Source organism: Danio rerio, chromosome 1, assembly GCF_049306965.1.
Source record: "Danio rerio strain Tuebingen ecotype United States chromosome 1, GRCz12tu, whole genome shotgun sequence".
Classification (NCBI taxonomy): Eukaryota; Metazoa; Chordata; class Actinopteri; order Cypriniformes; family Danionidae; genus Danio; species Danio rerio.
Window position 1 is genome coordinate 14653759 of NC_133176.1, and position 13967 is coordinate 14667725.

Genomic DNA, 13967 nt, shown 5'->3' on the forward strand with positions numbered 1-13967 from the left:
CTGATGAAATTATATTATTCAGCGTTTTAAAAAAAGTCTACAGCAAGATTATATTGACAAAGCAAAGTTTCTTGATTATTGCATTATTGTAATAAAATAATAGTCTAATAAGAGTATAGTTCTAAGCCAAATTGGCTTAGAAAAAAAAAAAACTTTTCATTTTCAGTCTTAGTATCCAGTGTAACAACATGAAACTCAAGATTTACCTTGAAAAGATGATCAAAACTCTTTTATTTTAAGTGAGATGATAACGATCTAATATGATTCAATGACTTATGCTAAGCTAAGCTAAAGGCGTTCCTGAGCCAGAGATTGGATGAATGGATTAAAAAAACCTCTAGGGCAGTTTTAAAATGAGTGGAGTGTTCTTTTAAAAAATACCCAATGAATCCTTACTGAATAAAGACATTATTAAATGATTTCCACTTAACCAAACTTATGAACATTAAAATCTGTGACATTGTGAGGGCAAAATGTTGCACTTAAAAAATAGGTTGTATACGATTTATTTTGTTTATTTTGTAAGTACTTAAAATTACAACATCCACTTTTGTGTCGGGTATTTAATAGTCAGCTGTTCAGCAGTACCTGTTTCTACCGGCAAATGGGAGTGGGACTGTGTTAAAAAACCCACCACTGCACCGTAAGTACTGTCGTTATTTCTTAATTATTTTGCGGAGCTGAAGCTAATGAGGTAATAATACAACTGTTTCGCAAAACTGAATGGTTTTAACAACTGACGAGGCCTATTATGTTTTCACAGTGTAAAATGTAGTTTTGGTGAAATGAAATATCAATGTAAATACAAGCAAATTATTCAGAAAAACGTAAATTGTACTAGCTTTCTAAATATGATATAGATATCTAGACATATTTATCTAGATATAGCCAATTGCATCTGTTTCTGCAATACTGAAATCACAGTTCATGCATTGCTTATTATTTTATAGCTATATTCTATAACATGCTATGTCAGTTAGCATCGCAACCCTAGCAACACCCCTGATGAAATTTTCCACACAAAATAAACAGTAAAAACTGTACTACCACTGCAGTCCAATTCTGTCATCATCTTTTCCTCAGAGTTACTCAGCAGGAAAACAGAAACCTCAGACCACAGGTGATGCTCAGCAGAGAGGAAGCGAATTAAACTGACCCCGAGGTGAATTAACACCCCCGCTCCACACAGCAACCCAACTTAGCCTAAATGAACAGGGTGGCGCTCGCTGGCTGCAGCATTCATTCCTGATGATTAGTTATCATCGCTGCTCCCGACACTTTTATGCAAAGCAATTTACTAATTGTGGGGAGCATGTTGAGGTTAACAGCCCCGCACTTACAGTCATCACGTTTAAAGCTTGCTTTATGGTCAAAGGTACGGGATGAGGATGAAGAAACCAAGTTCAAGGTCGTGCACAGTCCAAGCAGCTTCCGCCATGGGAGACTTCTGCATTCACAGTCCAGAGTGCCAACCGTTTACACCATGCAATTAGTCTAAAATGCATACTGAAAGTGGTGATTGTGTGAGAATAGAGCCTGCTCACCGACTGCTGCAAAGAATAATAAAGTAAAATCAATGCTGAGTGTGTGTGGATAATGGCTGCTCTATGCTGTGGTCAGGCTAGTGTAGATGTTTCCACACTGCATCACATCGACTGGCTGCACTCCAGATTACTAATCCTGAACAGCTGCCTGCTGTTAAATTATACACAGCGACAGGTGTTAACCACACATACACACAAAACACAAGGCAAGCTCACACATTTATAAACATCCATGCATAGATCCGACATAAACCCACACGTGTCCCTACACTAGGATATTATATATTGATAAATCCATTAAAGATCCAGTTGGCCACATCACGTGTGTATGAATTAATCAAACACCTCTGATAACAACATTTAGGGGGCATGGTGGGTTTTATGTGCAGCCATAATCTTTCTATTAGCCTATTCCTCAGGGTTAGCTGATTACTAAAAGTTATGGCTGGGTAATTATGGTTAAATTGCATCATTTCAAGCTTTGCAAAGACAACAAACAAAATGAGTTGTCTTTGCAAATCAAATGTGTTTTAATAAAGGAGTTTATCTGGACAACGAGGATTTGATCAGCACTTCTCCTGTTGCACGTCATGAAACATTTATTTTGTGTGGCTGCAATACCTGCTCTGCTCAAAAGGGGGAGCTCTTAGTGAAAGCAGCGGTGATAGAGGTCCATGAAAAGAGAAGCATGTGTGTGTTAAATGAGAATTCCTGTAGGGAGTTGATCAATTCTGTCTGCTTCACTTTCTACAAGTTCCAAGGCTAATGGTAAAAGATGCTTTCATAACCAAAGCTTACAAATGTGAATTTGCTAAAGGGTAAATAAAATCACATCTAGGACCAATAGATTTGCTACAGGATGTATAATGAATGAAAATCAGACGGAAAGAGATGTTTCCAAATGTATGTTTTTAATGCAACATTTTTGTAAAATTGTAACAGAAAGGTCTGTTGACAAGGAGAAAGTCTTTAAAAGGTCTCAAGAAACATTTCACAGTCACTCATGGAAAATCCATGTAAAAGAGCCATTTCCGTTGAGAGTATTTCGGTGTTCACAATAATGATAACAGACAACTGGACCACCAACAATAGTTTGTATACACTGTGAAATCTGTACCGATTAAAACAGCCTTACATATGCACACACACACACTCACGCTCACATTCAAACATTTTCAAGTATACAAACAAATCTTCATTTCATTTTAGTTACATGCAGTGAAATAATGTATAAAAATAGACTTTTGTATTGCTTTCTGTACAAACACATATATACACATATATAAATACGGATTAAAAAATAATCGAAAAGGTGTTTACAATCACAATGTGTACAAAAAAGACCAAAATAGTAAACAATATTAACCAAAACGTTCTCACGTGCGACTCAATCAAGGCTACAGCGCTGAACTCTCTCCCTTTCTCTTCCTTTAAATGATTAGTTTGCTCCGCCAAAACAAAGCAAACGCAAAAGAAGGAGATAGGGAAATGTTCTTTAACCGATTGTTGTTTAGCTCTGGCGTACGTCCTGAAGCAATTTGTTAATTTCGGCAACCAGTTCACTAGCATCGACAACTTCGTGTCTTGTGTCATTGCGTTTTCCCTGCCTTTGGCTGAGCACGCTCTCCAAGTCGTCCTCTTCATAGTTCTCTGGGATCTCCTCCATCGCCGGCAGCCATTTTAAATGCGCCTGCGATGCCGCGTGATTGGTTGTGGCATGTCCGCTCGTCACGGCACCGCCAGGGTTTTGAAAGTGGGTATTGGCCGCCCAAACGGCAACTCCCTGTGGGTAGGCCGAACCTGTAGATGACGCCTTACCCGGTAGGAATCCCTTTCTGATCTCCATGCCGATGGAGGAAGCAGGCTGGCTGGTGGATTCGTCAAGCTCTCGGACGTCAGCATAAGAAGTTGGCAGAAGACGCTGGAAGACGTTGTTCATTTCTGACAGCAGTGAGCCGCCACATTCCTCCTCGTTGTCCTTTCCGAAGGTAGAAAAGCTCTTCTTAGCTGAGTCCACTGACTGCTGGTCCTCCTCAAGGACCTGAGGCCTGCTCTCTTCTCCAGGGATGAACATGTTCGCACGGTAATCCGAGGACGCCTGAGATGGCATCCAGCACTGGTCAGAGTGACCCAACACACGGCACTCCTCCGTACACAATCTCATGACTGCTGAAAGGCAAAGAAAGATTTTTTTTTAGTAATCTAGAGTTTCTTTAGAAACTGACATCATCCATTACTGGCCTACAGAGTTTTAGTTGGTTTTATGTATGACTGTGAATGGGGATTGTTTTGACAAAACAAATACACTCACTGGCCACTTTATTAGGTACACCTGTTTAACTGCTCGTTAATGCAAGTTTCTAATCAGCCAATCACATGGCAGCAGCTCAATGCATTTAGGCATGTAGACATAGTTAAGAAGATCTGCTGCAGTTCAAGCTGAGCATCAGAATGACAAAGAAAGGTGATTTAAGTGACTTTAAACGTGGCATGGTTGTTAGTGCCAGACGGGCTGGTCTGAGTGTTTCAGAAGCTCCTGATCTACTGGGATTTTCACGCACAACATCTCTAGGGTTTACAAAGAATGGTCTGAAAAAGAGAATATTTACTCGAACGGCCTTTACGGTCACAAGATCTCAATCCAACAGAGCACCTATGGGATGTGGTGGAATGGGAGATTCGCATCATGGATGTTCAGCCGATAAATCTGCAGCAACTGTGTGATGCTATCATGTCAATATGGAGAAAAATCTCTAAGGAATATTACCAGTAACTTGTTGAATCTATGCCACAAAGGATTAAGGCAGTTTTGAGGGCAAAAAGGGTTCCAACCAGATACTAATAAGGTGTACCTAATAAAGTGGCCAGTGGGTGTATGTTTTGTGTGCATGATACTTTTCAAAAATGCAAAATTAAAAAACTATCTGCTTTTAGTACCTCATTGTGGTTTAAACAATGATTTTGTAACTTATATCAGTTTTTAATAACAAAATATTTTGGAACAGTGGTGTCCAAACTCGGTCCTGGAGAGCCAGTGTCCTGCATATTTTAGTTCCAACCCTGATTAAACACACCTGAACCAGCTAATCAAACTCTGTCTAGCTATACTAGAGTTCAAGGCTGCGTCCGAAACCGCATACTTCTATACTATATAGTACGCTAAAATCAGTATGCGAGCCGAGTAGTATGTCCGAATTCATAGAATTCGAAAATCAGTATGCGAGAAATACCCGGATGACTTACTACTTCCGGCGAGATTCTAGAGTGCGCATCCAATGCATGCTTAGCTATCCCATGATAAGTAAAGCGTAAAGCGACGCAATTGACGCAGGTAGGTCACGTGACCATGTCAAAATGGCGGATATAGTACGTCCGAATTCCATTTATACTTTTCACATTCATACTGTATAGAACGTACTTTTCTAACGGCCGAGTAGTACGTTTAAATTCAAATGCAGTACCTACTGAGTAGTAGGCGGTTTCGGACGCAGCCCAAGGCAGGTGTGGGAGGAAGTTGGAGCTAAACTGTGCAGGACATCGGCCCTCCAGGACCAAGTTTGGACACCCCTGTTTTGGAAGATATCCCTAAGGCAAAGTCTGCACTGTACTTAAAGCAGGCATGTCCAAACTCGGTCCTGGAGGGCCGGTGTCCTGCAAATTTTAGTTCCAACTCCAATCAGACACACCTGGGCTAGCTTATCAAGCTCTTACTAAGCTTTCTAGAAAAGTCCTTGCAGGTGTGATGAGACAAGTTGGAGTTAAAATCTTCAGGACACTGGCCCTCCAGGACCGAGTTTGGACACCCCTGACTTAAAGGATAGTTAACCCAAAATATTGTCAATTATTACAAGCCTGTTTGATTTTTTTTCTACTGTTGAACCTGTAACCACTGACCTTTGTAGTGTTTGTTTTTCCTACTGTGGAAGTCAATGGTTACATATTTCCAGCTTCCTTCAAATATCTTCTTCAGTGTTCAACCAAAGAAAGAAACTCATAAAGGTTTGGAACCACTTGAGGGTGAGTAAATAGTGAGTCATTTATGGCTGAACTATGCTTTTAGATGAAACATAAATCTCCTGAGCAATGAAGGAGCAACCTGTGAGCAATGAAATTTCCTCTGGGCACGTGACAGATGACAGAAGTGAGCAAAACAAAGCGATGAAAGGGGATGGTAAAATGAAGAAGGATGATAAGGATGTAAAGTTAGAGAAACAGATTTCGGAGGTGGTGGGGAGGAAGCTTGAAAAGCTGAGGAGATAGTGAGTTTGTCATTCTTCCATTGCAGTTTCTCTTGTGGAGGCTGACATCCTTTGTTAAGCTGGATTATTATTCATTACTTTGGCAACGCCACCTCACACGAATCAGATAGGACTGAATTTGAATATTAGAGACAAAGCAGCAAGGGGAAAGAAATGGAGAGGACAAACTGGAACTGGGATGGAGGGAAAATGCGGCTGAGTGAAAATGACAATAACTGCTTTGGTGAGGAAAGGGTGCAACTCTAATCGATGCACACAGGTTGCTTCTTTCTCTCTATAAAAGAGGAAGAGCAGGGCTGAAATAGCGGCCCTCTGGGAAGAGAAAAGAGAGTGTGTGCGTGCGGAAGGGGGGTTTAACTGCATTGTGAAAGCAATTACGGTGAATTTTCCTCAGTTCAGATTTTGAAAGCATAGGGCTGTCACTCACAGAAAAGAATGAATACAGGGAAATAACACTCTAGTCCACGCCTTCACACATGAACATGCACACACTCACTGTCTTAAGCTTCTGATGAAACAGATTGCAGCTAAAAAAGGTAGCGGTTACAAAAATAGCCGCATAATTCAAAGGCTTTTCCCTTAATTTTCTCTTGCATACTGAGTGTAAAAGCACAGCGCAGGTCATTTAATTTATACCTGCACCTGTTCACGATGTAATAAAAGTAAGTCACTGTAGACTAGGTGTTAAATTGCATCATAAACGCAATGTGCTCGATATAATCAAGCTGATGAAGGCCATAATTCAGGGTGATAAAAAGGTGAGAAACCACACGAGAGACCAAACAGACTTCATTTCTCACCTGGGTGGAGACGGTGGTGTCCGTCGCTGTGGAAGAGGTCTCCGAAGCCGTCGCCTAGCAACCGGTCGATGGGCGAATCACGGCCCATCTCGCAGTCGCTGTCGCCCGCATCACTGTCGCCACGCCCACTATCTTTCAGACTGAACTTATCCATGTCCTGGAGGGCGTACCTGCACAAACATTCAAACAGACACATGGGTAAAGACTCATGCTATGGAGTATGCTAAAACTACATGCAATAGTCTAGTATAACCAGTACTGAGCTGAATCACCTACAGCTAACCTACAGCTAGATTTGCATTTGTTACTTTTAAGGAATCTAAACATGTGACACATCAAGAGTGGCATTATGTGTATCTGTATGAAGTCGTTTATTCTTTTTCTTTTCGGCTTAGTCCCTTTATTAATCATGGGTTGCCACAGTGGAATGAACTGACAACTTATCCAGCATTTGTTTTACATAATGAACACTGGGAAGCACCCATACAATCTCATTCACACACATACACTATGGCCAATTACATTCATTTTCTTTTCGGCTTAGTCCCTTTATCAATCAGGGGGTCGCCACAGTGGAATGAACCATCAACTTAACCAGCATTTGTTTTATGCAGTAGATGACCGTCCAGCCGCAACCCAGCACTGAGAAATACCCATACACTCTCATTCACACACATACACTATGGCCAATGTCATTCATTCAGTTTTTTCGGCTTAGTCCCTTTATTAATCAGGGGTCGCCACAGCGTAATGAACCGCCAACTTATCCAGCATTTGTTTTACACAGCGGATGCCCGCAACCCAACACTGGGAAACACCCATACACTCTCATTTGCACACATACACTATGGCCAATTTCATTCATTCATTCATTCATTCATTCATTTTCTTTTTGGTTTAGTCCCTTTATTAATCTGGGGTCGCCACAGCGGAATGAACCACTTTTGAACAAACTTATCGAGCATTTGATTTATGCAGGAGATGAACCTCAACACTGGGAAACACCCATACACTCACATTCACACACATACACTACGGCCAATATCATTCATTCATTCATTCATTTTCTTTTTGGTTTAGTCCCTTTATTAATCTGGGGTCGCCACAGCGGAATAAACCGCCAACTTATCCAGCATTTGTTTTACGCAGCAGATGCAACCCAACACTGGGAAACACCCATACACTCACATTCACACACATACACTATGGCCAGTTTCATTCATCCATTAATTTTCTTTCGGTTTATTCCCTTTTTAATCTGGGTTCACCACAGCGGAATGAACCGCCAATTTATCCCGCATTTGTTTTATGCAGCAGATGCAACCCAACACTGGGAAACACCCATACACTCACATTCACACACATACACTATGGCCAGATTCATTCATCCATTAATTTTCTTTCGGTTTAATCCCTTTATTAATCTGGGTTCACCACAGCGGAATGAACCGCCAATTTGTCCCGCATTTGTTTTATGCAGCAGATGCAACCCAACACTGGGAAACACCCATACACTCACATTCACACACATACACTATGGCCAGATTAATTCATCCATTCATTTTCTTTCGGTTTAATCCCTTTATTAATCTGGGTTCACCACAGCGGAATGAACCGCCAATTCATCCCACATTTGTTTTATGCAGCAGATGCAACCCAACACTGGGAAACACCCATACACTCACATTCACACACATACACTAAGGCCATTTTAGCATATTCAATTCACCTATACTGCATGTCTATGGACTCGAACACGGGGAGAACATGCAAACTTCACACAGAAATGCCAACTGACCTGGCTGGGGCTCAAACCAGTGACCTTCTTGCTGTGAGGTGATCGTGCTACCCACTGAGCCACCGTGACACCCATCACACTTAATACTTAACATAAAGTTTTCTAAAAGCTTCTTTATGCATTGCATACTGTCTATGAACATGCATATGCAAAGCAGGCAAGATAAAGCCCCACCCATCATTTTAACTTGTAAAAAGTCAAGCATTTTATAAGCAGATGCATTTACAATGTCGGTTTATCACTATGCATTACTCTCACATCCAAAAACATCCCTTAAATGCTTTGCTTTACATCAGCAGAGGTGTGCAGGACAAACAAAAAGGAGTAAAGCTGTCTAATTCTAGTATGTCTTTAAATCATCAACATGAGAATGAAATGCATCATTGTATGGAACAATGGTTTCAACAATATGCACAGAATAAAATGACATGATCCAAGAACAAAACGCAGATGAGAGGAAGGAAAAAAAAGCACAGAAAGCAAGCTATGACCTCATGTGAGGAGCAGTCCAATCAGGATCTGCGAACGTGGGTGACCACGGCAACAGGGAAGTTCTGTCCTATTCTACCACAAACATTTTAGAATACCTATCATCCAATCGGATCGAACCAGCAGCACACAACAGGTTGAGTATCACTACCCATCTACTCTGCCATACTATTCAGGAGCACATCATGCCCATATTTGGACTTGGAGTTGGAGCGAAGTATTAGTTGTTTGTTTGTAAATTTACCTGTAGCTGCGAGAGTATTTGTTCCCTCTGAAGCTGGGCCTCGGCTGATACTGACCCTGATGGAGTATTGAGAGGAGCTGTGAGACTTGCTATAGCAAAAACAGATGACATAAATAAAAATAAATACTGATGGAACACGACACTCATTCACGCACGCACACACACACACAGACAGCCACACAAATGAACAAATCAAAAGTGTTAGCATGAGCACAACACACGATGACGTGAATGTTATGTTGACAGGTGAATGAAAAGATGAGCATAAGCAGACAATTTACAGGCTCTTCATGAAGATCAGTATCAATTACAGAGTTTCAATATGCATTCAAATCTAGCTTTTACCTCTACAGGGGGCGTGGCATGTGTAAGCTCCAGGGCGAAGTTCTCTGGGATGTGATTGGAGGAAATAGTGACCAGGCTGTTCAGGGATTGACGACTGTGTTGGCTCTGCCGACTGCCCATGTGAGCGCGTTCTGGTCCAGGTGAAGAGGTCGGCGAGCGATGGTGTGCCCGGATCGGGAGGGTCCCATTGACGGTTGGCATCAGGGTGATGTCCCCCTTGTGAATCTGTCGTGAGGGCTTTTTAGGATGCTGTTGGTATGTAGACTCAGCCACCCTGCAGTTATATGAGCGAGTGTCCTTTTTTTCACGTGAGCAGCGAAGGGCAAAGGCCACCATGATAAGAAGCAGAACAGCACAAATTGCCCCAAGGGAGATAATGATGATCATGGAGACATCTAGAGGGCCGTCTCCATTTCTTCCACCTGTCAGATGGGGATTCATGAGGTTTTCGATGTTTTCATAAAGTGAAAGTCTTAGTAGGGCTCTTGCGCTGAGTGTTGGGGTTCCATGGTCCTGCACGAGGATGGTGAGCTCCACGTGATCCCGTGGAACCTCTTGTATACTGACGTTAGTCCGAATTTCACATGTTTTAGGATCCATATTAAAGTAACCTGCCTCATTTCCCCCAACAACAGAGCAGGAGAGGTCACCATTAGCACCAGCATCATGGTCCATCGCGCGGACAACTGTTACCACATCCCCAATCTCTGCATATTTAGATACTGGAACATCAGCTGTGTGGTTCCACAGCTGAGGCATCATGATGACTGGTCTGTTGTCATTCTCATCCAAGACAGTCAACACAACAGTCACGTTACTACGCAGTGGAGGATTTCCAGAATCCCGGGCCTGGACCAAAAATGAAATCTGACTTACATCTTCACGATCAAAAGTACGTAGTGCATAAATGTCTCCGTTAGATGGGTCAATGGTGACGTAAGTGGAAATGGAGCTACCATGGACCATGCTTTCAAGTATAGAGTAGCTCACTTGTCCATTTGGGCCCAGGTCTGGATCTGAGGCCTTCACAGATGACAAATAAGCTCCAGGCGAGTTGTTCTCTGCTTTGGAAATCTCATATCTGCTCTTTGCAAAACTTGGAGCGTTGTCGTTCTCATCCTGGACCTCCACAATAAAGTTTTTGATGGTGGATAGACTTGGAGAACCTTTGTCTTCAGCTATAACAGTGAGGCTGAACTCTGACCTCTTCTCCCTGTCCAGCGTGACGTTTGTAAGGATCATGTAGTTCTTCTCATATGACTTCTGCAGCCTGAAATGACCCTGGCCATAGAGACGGCACTCCACCTCTCCATTTAAGCCAGAGTCCAGATCATTTACACTCACCAGAGCCACGAATGTATCTACAGGAGCCGTCTCTGATATATAAGCTATCTCCTCATTACCAGTGGACATCAAGTTGACGCTGATGTCAGGTTTGTTGTCATTCACGTCCACTACTTTGATTATGACTTTACAGTGGGCTGGCATCGAGTTAGGGCCCATGTCTTGAGCTTGAACATCTATGTCATAAGAATTTGTGCTTTCAAAGTCAACTTTCCTCATCAGTGTCAAATGACCATTATCAGAATTAATCTTAAAGGTCTCTAATATTTTAGGTGACACGTGACTGCTGAAAGAGTATATGATTTTCCCATTGGCCCCTTCATCTGGGTCAGTGGCGTTCAGATCAATAAGCAAACTGCCTAAAGGGGAATTTTCAAGCAAGTTGATCACATAAGATGGCTTCTCAAACACTGGATTGTTGTCGTTCGAGTCAGCTATGCTGATTTTCAGGAGCGTTGTTCCAAATTTGGGGGGAACGCCCCTGTCTGAGGCTGTGAGCTGGAGTTCATAGCTTGCTCGCACCTCTCTATCAAGCTCTTTTAACACAACGAGCTCTGCGTACTTGGCTCCATCGGTTCTGGTTAGAATGTCAATCTTAAAGAAGTCAGACGGGGTCAGAGAGTATGTGTTCAGTGAGTTCTCCCCGACGTCTGGATCGGTGGCGCTGTCAAGGGGAATGCGCGTCCCCACGGCGGCGGTTTCGGAGATCTCTATGGGAATGACGGGGCGCGCGAACTGTGGCGCATTGTCGTTAATGTCCAAAATCTCCACTTCAATATGAAACAGCTGTAGGTGCTCCGTGGGAAGAGTGAGAACATCAAACTCGATAGTGCAGTTCAGATTCTTTTCACACAGTTTCTCGCGGTCTATTTTGGTCCTGATGCTGATCTCTCCATCCTGGTCGCGCACCGAAAGAAGCGACGCGCTTCCCCGCTGCATGGCTCTAAATCGTAACGGAATCGAGCTTGGAAGTTTGGACAAAACATCAGCGACATCTTCTCGAAGTCTGGCTATCACAGTACCCACCTTCTGCTCCTCATAAACTTGGTATTTTAGAGTTGCAGCCGTGGTGTACCCTGCCAATGTCACGAGCAGAGCAAGTTTGAGTAAAGTGGCACAGAGCACTGTACCCTTGCTAGTCTCCATGTTGGGCTCCGTCAGGCACTGCAAAAATATACTCTCAGAATGATTGTCGCTTCCTTTGTTGTGCTGTCTCAGTCCTTCACATGCGTTGTTATGGTCTCAAAAACATCCACAAATCCGAAAGAAAAACGTCTTCTCTGAAAGCTCCGGCGACAAAAAAATAGGTCTTGAAAAAACAACAGTGTGCAGAAGCATAAGTCAAGCAATAGCATTTAAAGCAAAAGCGCATATCCCTCTGTCACTAAGGAGAAATCTGTTGCGCGTATCAAGAGACTGTAAGCTCAACCTCCGTCTGGAGAGCCTGTGCGCGCGCGTATCTGTCTCCCGCTGTCTAAAGACACTCTTTGACTGACTAACCCAAAATAGCAAAGCCTCCTTTAGTGCCACGGCTTCACACAAAACGCTTCTCCTAAATCAAGGGCTGCCCCTTCTCTCTGCAACTGACCATTCAACACAGAGCCACTATAGATCCCAATTAAATGAAGAGGAGAAAGGAAGTGGATAACTCCGCCCTTTAGGGTCTCTCTCCCCCTCTCTCTCCCTCTCCTGAACGCGTTTCAACAAAGGATGAGAGAGCAAAATTTAAGAATAACTCGAGCTGAACTTTCCCTCTAGATGACTGTCAATAAAATCTATTCACCTATTTACCGCTATTTTAGGTCACACCACGCAGAATGTCCATTTAGCTTGCGCAGCTACAGCAAAGTTTCATTTATAATATGACCTCATTTATAGATCTAAACCTGCAGCTTTTTTGTTAAAAATATGTATTTCATAGTTTAACCCATCACCTTATTTATTTATTTATTTATTTATTTATTTATTTATTTGTTTGTTTGTTTGTTTGTTTGTTTGTTTGTTTGTTTGTTCATTTAGGCATTCATTCATTCATTCATTCATTCATTCATTCATTCATTCATTCATTCATTCATTTATTATTTGATTTATTATCTAAACATGAACTTATCTTGACAAACTATAATATGCATATCACTCACTCTCTAACACACAGATAGATAGATAGATAGATAGATAGATAGATAGATAGATAGATAGATAGATAGATAGATAGATGATAGATAGATAGATAGATAGATAGATAGATAGATAGATAGATAGATAGATAGATAGATAGATAGATAGATAGATAGATAGATAGATAGATAGATAGATAAAGGGTTTAAGCACGTAATATAATTATAAGCAAAGACAGGCTATCTTGCAGGATTTTCTAATCATGCTGGAGAACATAACACAGGCATATTTTAAAAGAGAAAAGCCTACAAGATCCTCAAAAATTATATATTAGAATATATATCACAGCTTTAAAAACTTGTCTGAGGTTTTTCAGGATCTTCTATTAATTTGTCAGCCTTAAGGATTCCATTTAGTGTGTGTGTATAACACTAATAGTTTCCAAAAAATTACATAGGCTACATTATTATGCACAGAGGGTCGCGTGTTGCTCTAACATATAAAGGGCTGTTGTGCTCATGAGTTCCCAGTCCTGTTCCACTTATCATTCCCCTTGCTTTTCTGCTGATTCTTTATCATCCTGCAAAATAAAACAATGAGTAATTTAATAAATACAGTTCGATCAAGCATTACATGATGCTACGTTGTGGGAATTAAACAATTATTTTGTTTCAGTAAGGGTTAAGTTTATGGGTCATGTTAGTTTAAGGGATACAATATTTCAGTTGAACAGTATGCTTATCTTTATGTAAAATATGGAAAGCCAAAACGGTGTTTGTGTGTGCGTTATTCTTTTAAGTGTGCCAAATGCTAGTCAAGTAACACTTGAAATATTTTTCACTGTCTGCAATCATAGGAGATTGCTGATTCATTAAAACATCAGTTCACTTATAATGTATAATGTGTGTTAACATGATGGGAAATTGAATTAAAATTTTAATTAATTTCCAAGTGTATACAACTTCTTCATTCATCTCATACAAGTGGTGCACATCTCGTTTCATCCGTGCAGCTCATTTCAAATGA

The 13967-nt window shown here is 41.5% G+C and overlaps 1 protein-coding gene across 6 annotated transcripts; it reads right to left on the minus strand.

Moving 5' to 3' along the window:
• Positions 1–2434: 2434 nt before the first annotated feature.
• pcdh18a (protocadherin 18a) lies at positions 2435–12419 on the minus strand. 6 transcript variants are annotated; one of them, XM_005159847.5, is made up of 4 exons: positions 9480–12419; positions 9135–9190; positions 6604–6773; positions 2435–3713 (listed from the first exon to the last, which is right to left on the minus strand). In XM_005159847.5, the coding sequence occupies exons 1-4, from the start codon at positions 11967–11969 to the stop codon at positions 3055–3057; spliced, it is 3375 nt and encodes a 1124-aa protein (XP_005159904.1). In that variant the 5' UTR covers positions 11970–12419; the 3' UTR covers positions 2435–3054.
• Positions 12420–13967: the final 1548 nt, after the last annotated feature.

What these genes read in the sequence shown, in the direction of transcription:
- pcdh18a (XM_005159845.5), bottom strand. Translation starts at nt 11,969, where the DNA reads ATGGAGACTAGCAAGGGTACAGTGCTCTGTGCCACTTTACTCAAACTT. An exon ending in ATGCCACGCCCCCTGTAGAG is followed by an intron (nt 9,224 to 9,479) that starts GTAAAAGCTAGA and finishes TTTTTGCTATAG; the next exon opens with CAAGTCTCACAGCTCCTCTC. An exon ending in ACACCACCGTCTCCACCCAG is followed by an intron (nt 3,714 to 6,603) that starts GTGAGAAATGAA and finishes TTTGCCTTTCAG; the next exon opens with CAGTCATGAGATTGTGTACG.